The sequence below is a fragment of the Apium graveolens genome, chromosome 3 (genome assembly GCF_009905375.1).
Source record: "Apium graveolens cultivar Ventura chromosome 3, ASM990537v1, whole genome shotgun sequence".
Taxonomy (NCBI): Eukaryota; Viridiplantae; Streptophyta; class Magnoliopsida; order Apiales; family Apiaceae; genus Apium; species Apium graveolens.
The window spans coordinates 13,976,047-13,990,937 of NC_133649.1; the positions used below are offsets into that span (position 1 = coordinate 13,976,047).

Sequence of the window (14,891 nt, forward strand, 5' to 3'; positions counted from 1 at the left end):
TTATATGCGTTATGACTTGATTATGTGTTCTAACAAAGTTTGACATGATTAGTGTCCAGAACGAAAAACGATAAACCTTTAACACCTTTAACTTTTGAACTCTCTCATTCTTTAAAAAAGAGTTTGATGTTCCCCAGATTATGTCATAAATTTTTTAAAAGTTCAATTTTTTTCATATTAACATAGGAGGGTATTATAGTAATTACACAAAATTATATATATTTATAATTAAAACACCATTTATATTTTATACTAAAACCAGTGTTGTAAAAATCGGGAGTCGGGTAAGATTGGTCGAGTTGTCGATTTAGGATTAATTGAAAATTGGGGATTAATCGGAGTAAAAATCTGATGTATTATAATATTAAATTATATTTAATATATTATTATGATTATATTAGTTATTTATTGACAAATATATATTTATTATATCATAATTTTTATAATTATTTATTTTTAAATTAATATAGTATTTTAATTTTAATAAATAATTATATATACTCCAATAATGAAAAATTCATTAGAATAAATCGGATTTCAAAGATCGAATCGCTCGGATACTTTGTAGGGAAATAATCGGGGATTAATCGGTTGAATCGGGGATTTATCGGGGATTTTTAGAACATTCACTAAAATACACTTGCACCTCATAGAGTTTTGTGAGATAATTTCAGGAACATTTTTCTCATTTAATTATACGTTGTTATGGCAAATTGAAAATACGTTTCGTAGTTGTTAAAAAGCGAACCACAATATAATCAAATAAAGTTAAATTATATGAATACATTTTGATTAATTATATAGTTGTGTGAAATTAAAACCGAGATTAGAGTGAGATGAATTTATGTAAACTCCCAAAATTTGGTAATTTTAGTAGTGTGTTCTATTTAAAGAGTGTTTTGATTATTAATAAAGATTAAGTATAAATATTTTCAATATTTTTGATATTCTAGGATATGAATCTTTTTATATTTAATTACTACCTCCGTTCTGGTAGATTGTATACATGTACTATTTTCACGTATTTCGAGATTTTTATAAAGTACAATTTCATAATGTTTTTATTTATTTTTTGAATAAAAATTTAAACATAAAACTTTTATTCAGAAAAAAAATTAAAAAATATTGTGGAGTTATGTTTTAAAGGAATATTGAAAAGCGTGTCAAAAAATTATGTATAAAATTCAATGGGACAGTGGGAATACATAGTTTTTTTTAAAAAATGGAGATAATATAATAATAAAAAGTTAAACGACATTTATAAAAATAATCGAGTCGAATAGATATAAAATAGATCAAATCGTCAATTTTCATACGAGACAATCAAACATATATTAAAAATGGAGAACAATGTTTCGGAGGTTACCTCCAGAACATTACCTGAGATACATGTGATTTTTAATATAAAATATTAATGATATTTTTATAAATGTATATAATTTCCCACAATTACAATAATGTCCTCATATTTTTATTTGAGAAATTTTTTTTACCTCAGGAAATTTAGGTGAGATGACCTTAGGAACATTATTATTTTTTAAATAATATATTAATTACAATTATCCGCTTTGAAGATGATATATTTAATTATAAAATTGTTATTGTTTATTGGTTTTTTATTTATGAAGTATGAATTTCATTTTGGACATCCTAGAAACCCACACTGTACTAAACATAATAACAAAGCAAACAAGAGACGGAGCATTATGAAATTGGGTTTAATAAGCTTAACCCTCAAATATTGAGTAGAACCTCCTACCAACCCTTCTCCGGCAGCTAAACTCTACAGGGACCGACCTCTTACATACCAATCCGTGTGTTTATCATTAAACATACACTCCATATAACATGAGGAAGCAAAGTAGATATGTGAACACAACAACAGTCCATGATCAAGATGATTCCGACACTACTTCGGAAACTGACTTGGGATCCCCACTTCCCACAAAAAGGTACGTAACCCAGATTAATCATGTTCTTTTAAATACTTATATTGTTAAATTACTCATGTTATATAGTATATGTGTAATATAATCAAGGCGGTGTAATTTATGTAATGTAATGCAGGAGTGGTGGGAAAAGAGTGGTGACGGTGGCGTTTGATGCGGATATTTATCCACCGGCCGATTCTTGGGCCTGGAGAAAATATGGCCAAAAACCCATCAAAGGTTCTCCTTATCCCAGGTACTCACTTAGTCACTTCTATATTTTATTATACATCACTATAAATTCATACCGGTATGGAGTTTTGTTAGCATTTTAGATTACCTAGCAGGATTAATTCTACCCTAATTACCTAGTTAGTTTTTTCTTTGACAAATATGACTTATAATCTTATAAATTAGTAAATTAGTATATGCAAGAAATTCTCAAGCAAGGGTCGAACTTGGGACAACGGAGGATTACTTAGTTAGGTAGCTAGCTTTGGTATAGTTATCAATAGTTAAAAATTTGATGATAACAAGGTTCCTTTTGTTTGCTGCAAAACAAACATTTTCCTCCTATTTTTTCAACGTTTGTTTAGACCTTGAAACATGTAGTTTATGAAAATAACAATTTGAACTTGAAATGGTCAGTTCCATATCGAAGATCTTATTTTACACTTTGAGTATTTGTGTTTGTGCAATTTAATCCCACACTTTCTTCAAAATATGAAAGATGTACTTGGTGCTTCGAGTTCACTTGGCTAATTTTTATTTAATTTTTTAGAAGTACTGTTCTACTTTTCATGAATACGTACTCATTTTTTCTGATACAAGGCTCAAATATTTGACAAAAATGACATGTTAGACTAGTAATGTACAATCATGAATCAAGTGCTCCAACAAATAGCCTTTTATGATAGAATTAATCCAAAATGCATGAAAACTTTTTAAGAGTACAAAATGTGCTATTCTTAGCACCTTTTTCCGTACTTCGATGGCTTGATGCCGTCCTAAAATCTGGCTCCCCCACACTGTCTTCTTCTCTTTTTGCATCACTGTTGCAATTTGCATGTGTGTTTGTTTTGGTTGTTAATTTTTGGCCTTTTCTCTAACCATTTTCCGTTTTGTAGATAATATAGGAAACCAAATGTTTTACTCTCTTTTTCCATCACTTCTTTTTCCTGATTCATCGAGTTACTATAATTTCAATTGCATATGTTTATAGGGGATACTACAGGTGTAGCAGTTCAAAAGGATGTCCGGCAAGAAAACAAGTGGAGAGGAGCCGAAAAGACCCTGCCGTCGTAGTTATTACATATGTCAGTGAACACAACCACCACATCCGTGCCACCAAGAGTTCCCCAAACACTACAAACACAACCACCATTCCACCAGAGTCTCCACTGCAACTGGCAGTTTTAGCAGACCAGACTGACTTTGAACCTGAAGATGTGGACTTCTCTGACTTCTTCGCAGAGTTTGGTTACTTTTCCAACATAACATCAGCCATAATAGAGATCCCTGTAACAGCAAACTTCAGATGCATGGAACCAGAAGCCAAGCTAATGTTCACAAGAGGAGATGAAGAGGATTCCTTGTTTGCAGACCTTGGCGAGTTACCTGGATGTTCTCTAATTTCTTAGCTCACGCATGTTCTTGTTCATACGTGCATATAGTATATATTCATTGCATACACAAAACATGATTATTAGCTTGAATGAAATTTGAATTTTTACGCAATTATATCTGAAAATGTGAACTCAATAGTCTTGATAACAGCAAATCATCTAAAGCCGTATATACTTGTTTCTGATGTATTCATACAAATATATCATGTGCCTGCCTACTAAAAAGTGTCGTCATAACAAATTTCTTTCCATTGTTGTGAATTCTAAATCGTAGATGACAAGATAATGAACAAAGCCAATTATATAATATAATGAGTTTCCAGCTCAAAGGCCTTAGCTTGAGCAGCAGCCAAATCTCTTGAAAACAGATGAATCGTCATTGACATTGATTGTCTGTCCTCTGGATGGAAGGGAAGCAGCAGCTCCATCATCTCCAGTTTCAACCGCTTTTTTGCTTACAACACGATATATCTGAGTAAGAACTTCATTGAAAGCATTTTCAACATTGGTGGCCTCTAGGGCAGAAGTCTCCATGAAGTATAAAGACTCTCTCTCAGCTAGATCTTTTGCATCCTCAGTTGAAACAGCAACAAGGTGACGGAGATCTGATTTGTTGCCAACAAGCATTACTACAATGTTCTGGTCTGTGTGATCTCTTAACTCTTTCAACCAACGCTCAACATTCTCGAATGATATTCGGCGAGTGACATCATACACAAGTAAAGCACCAACAGCTCCCCGATAGTAAGCACTAGTGATGGCACGGTATCTGAGAAAACATAAACAAGAACATTATATGTTATATATTAAAAATAGTAAAAAGAAATCCACTCTGAACTCCTTGAAGAAGAGGGCTCTGCTTAATTATTTATTACGTGATGATTGATTGTTTCTAGAACCCAAGTAAAATTCATCTTCATCATTTAGATAAGCTACAAATTTTTAAGAACATATATATATACTGTCAACCAGCAAGTAGTATGGTAGTCATTCCGTGGGAGGAAAAAAAAAATGAAACCATGTAGCAGCAGAATTGAAGACCATAGCACTATATTGTTGCCAGGATCATTAAAAAAAAACTAAAATACGGCTCAACTCAAACAAGAAGACAGATGCTTATGCAGACATCCAAGTGCAATAGTCCGAAGTCAGAACGGTTGATATAATCACCAAGACCTAGCTTTAATACTAATACCCAATACAATCATTACTTTTAAAAGAAAGGGCAGTAACCATGTATAACATAATAAAGACTAAGAAACGGAGTTGACCTAAAATTTCTTTCGTCACTAGCACTTCAGTATCTACATGTTGCAACATCAGCAGTCCTGATTTCATTGTGGTGGAAGCTATAGTCGATGTTACCCGGACTTGTGTAAGGGTGTCTGACACTGGTGTGGTCCATGTGGATCTAAGTGTCAGACTTTCAAGTTTCTAAAAAAAAAGGATTTCGTGAATATGGGTCCGAAATTGGACACGGGTGCAGGAATTCAACATATAGCCTTCACATGAGTAAAATCTTTTTTATATATTTTTCATTTGTAACTTAGCGTCTTCTACAAGAAAAAATGACATGCTTAATTGTTTTATGTCAAATTCATAGTGTAAATCAAAAGGACATGGAAATAGTAATATATGTCCCTCTCTAGAAACAAGTTGTTGTGAGGCCTTATAAATCATTTTGAACTAGATACTTGAAGTTGAAGTGTCCTATTTTCATATGAAAGATCTGACTCAGGTCCTATATCCACAGCCATGTCCGGTCGACACGGGTACGAGGGCAAAATTGGGTAAAGGATGCTACAGTTATATATTTTGAACATTTTTATAATACAATGCTTTAAGGCCAAACATAGACATAGAGGGATATTAAGTGGTTTTTACCTTGTTCTCAATGGGAGTAGCATTGGTCAAGGCAAACACTTCGCAACCGGGTACTTCCCCACATAACAATAAAATAATTTCTGAACATAATCAGTATAAACTGAGGTTCATTAATAACTACGCAAAATTCTAGTTTATGTATGTGATTCTTTCCTTTCAAAATAACCATGCACACATTTACCCCCACTAAGGCTCGAACCCTCAACATCTGGTAACCAAAGACAAGGGATATCCGCTAGGCTAATAACACATATTCAATGGAAAGAGTTTACAAAAGACCCCATACAGCTTCAAGGGCTATTTACGAGGCTTTAAAAGATTATTCACTATTCATTATATATAGTCCTTATGGTGGATTAATCTATATTAAAGAGTCCTAAATTAATTTCCTTAAAAAAAGAGGCTAAAAATATCGCATTAATCCCTAACAGCCTGAAACCAAACCAAGGATTAATGAAACACATTAATGGGTTTCAATACAGGTACCTTGATTCTTATGTTTCCTAGTCTCCAAAATTCACAAATGCGAATCACAAAGATACTCTTAAAGTTATAATCAACAATAATAATTAAAATAGGCACAAAATTTGCCACTGTCGCCCACTGACTTCTTTGGTATACCACCTTCATTTAGACCTTACGATTCTATTTTTAGCAAAACATATCCATTCCAAACAGTATTTAACATAACATAACCCATTTGGTACAGGCAAGGATGACGAGACGAAACAATAAAGTAATGACTTCCTAGTGTGTGGGCACGGCTGCACGCTAGTAATATAAGCATTGCAATCAGCCATTGCTATGGGACTATGGAAAACCTCAAATATTTAGTGCTTGAAGTAGCTGACAAAAATCATTCCTTTAAATTGGAGATATACTTTAAAATTGATGTTTAACAAAAGTTCACCATATAGTAACACTAAATAAAGCAATAAATTACCTCTTTCAGGCTTAATCCTTGACGGGGTTCTGATTTTTTTGAAACGAGGTCCCCGGCAAGGCAACATAAAGACTCCTTATTCTTATTTATATTGAATTCTTATTACAGAGGGGTTTAATAATTGCAAACACCTTTGTCCCGTAACAAAGGTTCAAACCATATACCGACACAATAGATTTAAAGTCTCAGTGTAATTTAATGGAAAATAATTTTCCATTTGTCATGTATGCACAAACTTTCAAGGCTCTAAGTATTTCTACATGTATATTTTTACTTTTCTACTATTTTAAAAATCTAGTTTCGATATGTGGTTGAACCTTTATTAGGGGACTTAGGAGTTAGAAATTGTGTTCTGGTAAACCCCTCAACTCCACAGGGAGCACACTTCATATAATGAATTTTGGGTTTGCAATTCGTGGAGGACTGGAGGTCACAAACTTCATACTAATGGATCTGGTTTTGAACAAGGAATGATTTTTAACGCAAATATTCCTCCTAACACTGCAGGGCTCATTACAACGAGAAATTGTTTATATTCAACTATTTTACTAGCACGTCCTACACTAGGAAGTCATTACTCTCATGTTCTCTTCATCCTTAATACCCTTGCACTTAGGTTACTTCCGGTGTAAAATTGTGTTGAATGAATGTTCGACAAAATAGAATATGGAGGTCACTTGAATGAATGTTCGACAAAATAGAATATGGAGGTCAAAGTGATTGCAGCATACCAAAAATAGCAAAAAGATACTCTTTCACATTGTTCAACCAGAGGAACTCAAATTGAGCAAAGTGAGTCAAATTTCAAGGACTCAAATCGTTCCACCAGAAGGACAACATATACTCTTTCAAAATCGTCCTAAAAAGTCCAGAAAGTGCAGCTTGGTTTTGCTCTGATATTGTTTAGTAATTACAAGGAACCAATCACGCTACATATAAAGATCAATCTAGAAACACACTATATATCAGCTTCAGGTCAACTTATAAGAATTCGAGTATGCAATCAAGTAGCAGGTATACTATATCCATCACACCAAACAACACCCCTCCAAACAAGAAAACAAAAATCCCAATTAAAAAACACATAAACAAATCACAAGTACATAAAAAATCAACCCATTCAACATTAGCAACTAAAATATAAAAAAGATCAAAACTTTACAACATTAAAGAAAAACCCATGTACCATAAAGATTAAACACACACACCAGTATAAAATAAAGACCAAGAAGCAAAAAAAGAAAAAAAGATTGTACCTTTCTTGGCCAGCAGTGTCCCAGATTTGAGCTTTGATAACCTTGGAATCAAAATCAAGAGACTTGGTAGCAAACTCAACACCAATGGTAGACTTAGATTCAAGATTAAACTCGTTTCTAGTAAACCTGGAAAGAAGATTAGATTTACCAACACCAGAATCACCTATTATTACAAGCTTGAACAAGTAATCATATTCATCTTCAGTTCTGTAAGCACTCATCTTATTGTTCCACTGCTTCTCTCCTATGCTCCTAGGCTAGATTAGCTGGTATCGGAAACTCAATCACTTGTCTTTTTTGGTCTGTACAATAATGCTGTTTCACTGTGTAACACAGCCTGGTAATGATATTTTTATGCATTAAAGACAGCTTTACATGCGCGTTATGTAATAAGACCCAGATTATATATGACTACTGTTTTTGGGCCGGTATGTTTTCAAAGTCCAGTTCTAGATGATGCCCAAACCAATTTTGACTTTGACCCAAGGTGTATGGATCAAATTAGGAGCAGGGGATAATCCATTTCAAATGAAACAAATTGTGCTATCCAAAATTCTTTTTGTAATATATGCTACGGGGATAATGTTAAGAATCAGGTACTTGTGAATTGTGACTATTTGTCTTACAACAGCAAATAAAAAAATTGGTTTTTCAAAAATATCCAATTTATAAAAAATATTTTTAAAAATATGTTGCAATCTTCTATATAACATTAAGATAACATTTACAATCTCATATGGAATTTCGACTAACATTCTTGTAACTTTATTTTACAACATTTACCGTATTTTTGAAAATAATTTTGAAAATATGAATATTTTTTAAATATCTATTAAAAAAATACATATCTATAATATTTTAAAATTATAAACCTATTTTAAAAATATAAAATGATCCAGACAAGTTCCAAATTCTTATTAGGCAATTTATTCACAGAATAATTTCAAAATATTTTCCACTTTACTAAAATAAAAGAACCTACATCTACGGTTAAAAATATGATTAATTTAAATTTCCTAACTTTTTACATATCCAAACCATATCATGATTCATGTAATCCTATTTGCCTCATATGGGACATATGAAACGGGTAATTAGTTAACTTGTGAAGCCCCAAGTTGGATATAAAATCATAATATTTATGCATGGAAGAGAGTGTGACATGTATATTAATTTTTAATAATAAAAGAAAAAATAGAAAATGAACAAAAAGTAGATTCCTTTCTTGTAATAATGCAAATGATAGAGATATCCTCTATATCAATACCTTACCCATTCCCAAATAATTCAAAAGTGCGAACCCTTTTCTTTTTTACAAAAAGAATAATCATGATTATAAATTTCGAAAATCGAAATTTAATGATTAATTATTAATTTATAATTCTTTGAATAAATTTTTAAATATTAAATTGTTTATCAATAATTTATTAAATTGATCAAATATTTTTGATAAATTTACTCGACAATTTTTGGAAATTGGCTGATTTATAAAATCACAATAATAATAAGAAATTAATTACCTCACATTAATAAAGGTGCAGGAATAAAGAAAATGTCAAATTGCGCATGTGGTTTACACCGTGTTCCGACAATGCCAGCTGTCATCAACCCACTATCTTCAACATCCGTACCAACCCAAACACGCGCTGATGACGCGCCTTCATCAACGTTGTCAGTACTACGTGGGGAACACGTGGGCCAAAACAGCGTATTAATGACACAAGTAAAATAAAAGATAAGGTTGAGCTGTTCTAGATATATACTAGTATAATAAGACCGCGTTTGGATGTAAATAAAAGGTGAGGAGAATTAATTAATGCCTACTAGCCTAGCCACTGCTACTATTTCTCTGCGTTATTTTGGATATTCATTCCAAGACTTTCTTTGTATATATACACACAACTTTTTTATATCTATATAAAACAAACCCTACATATTATCTTCTGTTCAAACCCTTTTCAAACCCTAGAAAATCAATTGCTAATTCATGTTTAAAGATTCAGTTTTGAACATAAAGATTGGTTCTTTTGTTGAGTCTCACTAAAGGGTTAGTGTTGTTTTTCATTTCTTTGATTTATATGTTGTGAATTTTAGGATCTGATTATTTGAATGTTAGGTTTTTTACTTTTTATGAATTGGGTAGTTTCTTTATTTAGTGGTATTGTTTTGTAGTCTTATTAGATATTGTGTGTATCTTTATATGCTTTTGTATGTTTGGTCAATTATGTTGGGTGATAATGGGGGTTGTATTATTATATGTGCAGATAATTGTGTTTGGTTATTTCGAGAAATCAAGAATTGTGGGCTTGGGTTGTGTGTGTTGGAGAGTTCTTGTTTGCTAGAGGAGAGTAAGAGACATTTGAGTAAAGATGATGTCCAGATCGTATACCAATCTTTTAGATTTAGCGTCTGGGAATTTCCCGATAATGGGAAGGGAGAGGGAGAGGAGGAGGCTTCCGAGGACAATGACGGTCCCCGGGAGTATTGCTGAGCTTGATGATGACCAGGCACAGAGTGTATGTTCAGATAATCAGTCTTCGCTTGCTTCAGATAGGATGATTGTTGTGGCAAATAAATTGCCACTTAAAGCAAAGCGAAGGCCGGATAATAAAGGCTGGAGCTTTAGTTGGGATGAGGACTCATTAATATTTAGGTTGAAGGATGGTTTGCCTGAGGATATGGAAGTCCTTTATGTTGGGTCGTTAAATGTGGATGTTAACCCAATAGAGCAGGATGACGTTGCCCAAGTTCTGCTGGAGAGGTTTAAATGTGTTGCTACTTTTCTTCCGCCAAATCTTTTGGAGAAGTTCTATGACTGCTTTTGCAAAAAACAGTTATGGCCTGTCTTTCATTATATGCTGCCGTATACTGCTGATCATGGAAACCGGTTTGATCGATCAATGTGGGAAGCTTATGTAGCAGCGAATAAGTTGTTTTCGCAGAAAGTGATTGAGGTGATAAATCCAGAAGATGATTTTGTCTGGATTCATGATTATCATTTAATGGTGTTGCCAACTTTCTTAAGGCGTCGATTCAATCGATTGAGAATGGGGTTTTTCCTTCACAGTCCTTTCCCTTCTTCTGAAATTTACAGGACTCTTCCTGTTAGAGAAGAAATCTTAAAGGCTCTACTCAATGCTGATCTTATTGGTTTCCATACTTTTGATTATGCTAGGCATTTCCTTTCCTGTTGCAGTAGGATGTTAGGTCTGGAGTATCAATCAAAGCGGGGCTACATAGGATTAGAATATTTTGGAAGAACGGTTGGAATAAAGATAATGCCAGTTGGGATTCATATGGGTCAGATTGAGTCAGTGATGAAACTTGCTGATAAAGAGTGGAGGGTTGGGGAGCTCAGGCAAAAATTTGAAGGGAAGACAGTGTTACTTGGAGTTGATGACATGGATGTTTTTAAAGGTATTAACTTGAAACTCTTAGCAATGGAACAAATGCTCAAACAGTATCCTTCCTGGCAAGGAAGAGCGGTGCTGGTCCAAATTGCTAATCCTGTAAGAGGTAAAGGGATTGATTTGGAGGAAACGCAGGCTGAAATACAGGAGAGCTGCAGGAGAATTAATGAAAAATATGGGAAGTCAGGGTACGAACCTATAGTTTTTATTGACAAGCCTTTATCTGTTAGTGAAAAGGTTGCCTATTACAGCATTGCTGAATGTGTTGTCGTCACTGCAGTCCGTGATGGGATGAACCTTACCCCGTACGAATATATTGTGTGTAGGCAAGGAATATCTGGCGCAGAATCAGGTTCGGATCTCAGTGGACCAAAAAAGAGCATGTTAGTTATATCAGAATTTATTGGATGTTCGCCATCGCTGAGTGGGGCAATTCGGATCAACCCCTGGAATGTTGAATCAACCGCAGAGGCCATGAATGAGGCAATATCCATGGCCGATTATGAAAAACAGTTGCGACATGAAAAACATTATCGTTTTGTAAGCACCCATGATGTAGCTTATTGGTCACGCAGCTTCATGCAAGATATGGAGAGGACCTGTGCTGATCATTTTAGGAAAAGATGTTGGGGAATCGGTCTGGGATTTGGGTTTAGGGTTGTTTCGCTAGATCCGAATTTTAGAAAGCTTTCTATTGATAATATAGTGTCGGCCTATATTAAAGCCAAGAGAAGGGCCATCTTGTTAGACTATGATGGTACTATGATGCCGCAGAATTCTATTATAAAGACTCCAAGCAGTGAGGTCATCTCAATTCTGAATAGACTTTGTGGGGATCCAAACAACACGGTATATATTGTCAGCGGCAGAGGGAAGGACAGTTTAAGCAAGATATTTTCATCATGCAAGAAACTTGGAATTGCAGCAGAACATGGCTACTTCATGAGGTGAGCTTTTTTTTCCCTTAACTTGCCAAGTTATAACAAATTTTGGTTTTTGTTGTGAAGTAACAATTTTACGTTCAACTTTATGTTCTATGTTTATGGAGAAGTATTTACTCTTATTAATTTAAGTGAGAAATTGCTGGTTGCACCCAAGTCTGTAATTTTATGGGTAGAATTCTGAGCTGAAAAAATTATTCAATATTTCAATGTATGTTACTAGGGTATTCCTATAAATACATGAAGTATGGAATATAAACCTAGCATTATCATGATGCTGCATTTTATATATTTCGTATTCTTTATCTCTCTAAAGGAATGTTTTATGTATCCCTTTGGTCTATGGTTGCTGGTTGGTATAGTAGTTCTATTATGGTCAAAATGATCCATCATTTTTTATTCTTGATGACTTTTTAAATATTTTAATTTCAACACATTTTATCTGTCTCTCTGTATTTTGGTGTTCACCAACGGTAATAATGTTGACTACAATCCATATATAAGGTAGCCAAACCTGAAGCAACACTTTTATGGTACAAAGGAAGTACTTTAAAAAATTGATCTTATGGCCGAGGTAGCATCTATTTAACAGTTTGCTACTGGGGCCAGAAATATACATTTTTTTCTGAAAGTATTACACTGGCTGAATCTCCGTTATGTGTATAAATGCGTTGGAGTATGCTTACACAAAATATGCGAAGGGGCCTCGGAAGCACTAAGACTTTGAAGTGTTATATAACCTTCTTATTTTTAAATAAGAGCTGTGAGGTAAACTCCTAAATGTGAAAATTCTCTTAATTAACAAAGTCCAGGGACAGAAATTCTGTGTACTTGTTACAAAGACTGGAAGTTCGTATAAAACCTTCTTGATATGTAGTGTGTTTCATGGATAGTTAAAATCCTTATCTGATGTCTGATGAGCATAAACTCATGATTATATCTGTTGTGTATTGGTTTAGAATAAAATTACATAACAGTTCTCTTCTATATATATGAATCATATGTCTTAAATTGCCTGCAAGAGTCTGCTTCTCCCCATTTGCTCTTATTTACTCCTTCATAACTTACTATTGGATTGTCCTTCGTGATGCGTTTTAGACGGTCGCAAGATGAAGAATGGGAAGTATGTGGTCAAAGCACTGAATTTAGTTGGATGAATATGGCTAAACCTGTGTTGAACTTGTATACTGAGGCTACAGATGGTTCTTCTGTTGAAACTAAGGAAAGTGCTTTAGTTTGGCAGTACAAAGATGCAGATCCAGCATTTGGATTTTCTCAGGCAAAGGAGTTGTTAGATCATCTAGAGAGTGTTTTAGCTAATGAGCCAGTTGAAGTGAAGAGTGGCCAGTTCATTGTTGAAGTAAAACCTCAGGCAAGTTATAATCTCAAACCTCATGGCTGCTGTTGTAATTTTGCTGCTCTGCGATATTTTTTCCTTGCTGATTTTTTTTAAAAATTAAGCTCGGGTTTATTAGTTTTTTTTAAAATATCAGTCGGTGTTGCTAAATTAAATAATTGATTTTTCAGTTCCGTTTTGTCCAGAGAATCTAAGGTTTTTAGTCCTTTAAGGAAAACTAAGAGCAACCCTTTGCATGATATATCATACCAGTCAACAAGGGATGAGTTGATCTATGTATAGAGACAAGACCTTCTAAAGGGATAGGTCAAATATTAAATGTTTTACTCTCTATAATTTTCATAATGTTTGTGTTAGCTGTTAGGTCATAAGTTAAATGTCATACTCTATATGATTTTCCTAATGTTTGCGACTGGTTTTGAAATGTTATTATTGATTTGATGTAGCTTTTGCATAAAAACAAATAAATTGAAAATTATGTTTCTATATTGATTGCTTTAAATCTTAATTCACAATTTTTTTATTGCCTTGCTATTTATAATCTTTTTAAATTGATGTCAAAATTGAGATAAAAATAATAACTAAATAAAAGATAATTTCTTTTGGGTCATATTGGATGGAAAATTTTGGATTTGAAATGTCCAGTCTCATTATTAATGCTGCCTGCTTATTTGCAGCATTACTCTTGCGTGCAATGATTCTTTTCTGCCTGAAAGAGGATCCAGGTTCCGATGAATTAGAGACCTGTAACATTATCTTCATGTTCTCTTTTGCAGGGAGTCACCAAAGGTCTAGTGGCGGAAAAAATCTTTACTTCAATGTGCGAAAACGGGAAACAGGCCGATTTTGTGCTTTGCATTGGCGATGATCGATCAGATGAGGACATGTTTGAAATTATTGGTAGCGCAATATCAGGAAATATTCTTTCTTCAAACACGTCAGTGTTTGCCTGCACAGTTGGACAAAAGCCTAGCAAAGCCAAGTACTATCTAGATGACACAAGTGAAGTTATACTAATGCTGGAAAATCTTGCTGAAGCCACTGATTCTCCCGACTCATCCGATGCAGAGAACGATATCTCTCCATAATACTTAGTTCTGTGTGGTGTAATCGACATTGGTGTCACTTTCGACATCAGCTGATGCCTGGTGGTGTCGCTTGTTTGATTATTGGTTTTAGGTTTAATTTTCATTTTTTTCCCATTTCCCTTTATACTTGGCGTTCTCACCTCCGGACAACTTTAGTTTTTAACGAAGAACAAATATGTGTAGGATCTAGTTATCGCAATTGCCGTAGCTGGGTTTTTAAGCAATAAAACCAACTGTATAGTATTTTTGTCTTAATTGTTTTCAAAGCTAACTATGATCATAAAAAAGCTGGCTCAAATTGTCCTTGGCACCTTATCTTCATTTGAGCATTAGCAATTTTTTCCTTACAATTGTTCCGGGACGAGTTTTTATTGGTGGTTCTTTTCATGTATTCATTAAAAATGGATTTGATTAAAACAAATAGCATATTTAATGTTACATGTTACTTGAATAATTTTT

The 14,891-nt window shown here is 33.7% G+C and overlaps 3 protein-coding genes across 3 annotated transcripts; 2 read left to right on the forward strand and 1 right to left on the reverse strand.

Moving 5' to 3' along the window:
• The first annotated feature begins 1,655 nt into the window (after positions 1–1,655).
• LOC141711754 (putative WRKY transcription factor 65) lies at positions 1,656–3,717 on the forward strand. The gene is made up of 3 exons (XM_074514429.1): positions 1,656–1,952; positions 2,068–2,184; positions 3,151–3,717. Exons 1-3 carry the CDS (start codon positions 1,849–1,851, stop codon positions 3,566–3,568), a joined length of 639 nt encoding a protein of 212 aa, XP_074370530.1. The 5' UTR covers positions 1,656–1,848; the 3' UTR covers positions 3,569–3,717.
• Positions 3,709–8,014, reverse strand: LOC141711753 (ras-related protein Rab11D-like). Its single transcript, XM_074514428.1, has 2 exons — positions 7,637–8,014; positions 3,709–4,322 (listed from the first exon to the last, which is right to left on the reverse strand). Exons 1-2 carry the CDS (start codon positions 7,855–7,857, stop codon positions 3,887–3,889), a joined length of 657 nt encoding a protein of 218 aa, XP_074370529.1. The 5' UTR covers positions 7,858–8,014; the 3' UTR covers positions 3,709–3,886.
• Positions 8,015–9,456: 1,442 nt separating this feature from the next.
• Positions 9,457–14,687, forward strand: LOC141711755 (putative alpha,alpha-trehalose-phosphate synthase [UDP-forming] 7). Its single transcript, XM_074514430.1, has 4 exons — positions 9,457–9,683; positions 9,901–11,993; positions 13,086–13,363; positions 14,125–14,687. The coding sequence occupies exons 2-4, from the start codon at positions 10,006–10,008 to the stop codon at positions 14,430–14,432; spliced, it is 2,574 nt and encodes an 857-aa protein (XP_074370531.1). The 5' UTR covers positions 9,457–9,683; positions 9,901–10,005; the 3' UTR covers positions 14,433–14,687.
• The last annotated feature ends 204 nt before the right edge of the window (positions 14,688–14,891 follow it).

Excerpts from the sequence above, each read along its gene's own strand:
- LOC141711754 (XM_074514429.1), top strand. The coding sequence starts at position 1,849 with ATGAGGAAGCAAAGTAGATATGTGAACACAACAACAGTCCATGATCAA. Across the intron at positions 1,953-2,067 it reads TCCCCACTTCCCACAAAAAG|GAGTGGTGGGAAAAGAGTGG; the intron begins GTACGTAACCCA and ends AATGTAATGCAG. Across the intron at positions 2,185-3,150 it reads AAAGGTTCTCCTTATCCCAG|GGGATACTACAGGTGTAGCA; the intron begins GTACTCACTTAG and ends ATATGTTTATAG.
- LOC141711755 (XM_074514430.1), top strand. The coding sequence starts at position 10,006 with ATGATGTCCAGATCGTATACCAATCTTTTAGATTTAGCGTCTGGGAAT. Across the intron at positions 11,994-13,085 it reads GAACATGGCTACTTCATGAG|ACGGTCGCAAGATGAAGAAT; the intron begins GTGAGCTTTTTT and ends GATGCGTTTTAG. Across the intron at positions 13,364-14,124 it reads TGAAGTAAAACCTCAGGCAA|TCACCAAAGGTCTAGTGGCG; the intron begins GTTATAATCTCA and ends TTTTGCAGGGAG.
- LOC141711753 (XM_074514428.1), bottom strand. The coding sequence starts at position 7,857 with ATGAGTGCTTACAGAACTGAAGATGAATATGATTACTTGTTCAAGCTT. Across the intron at positions 4,323-7,636 it reads GACACTGCTGGCCAAGAAAG|ATACCGTGCCATCACTAGTG; the intron begins GTACAATCTTTT and ends ATGTTTTCTCAG.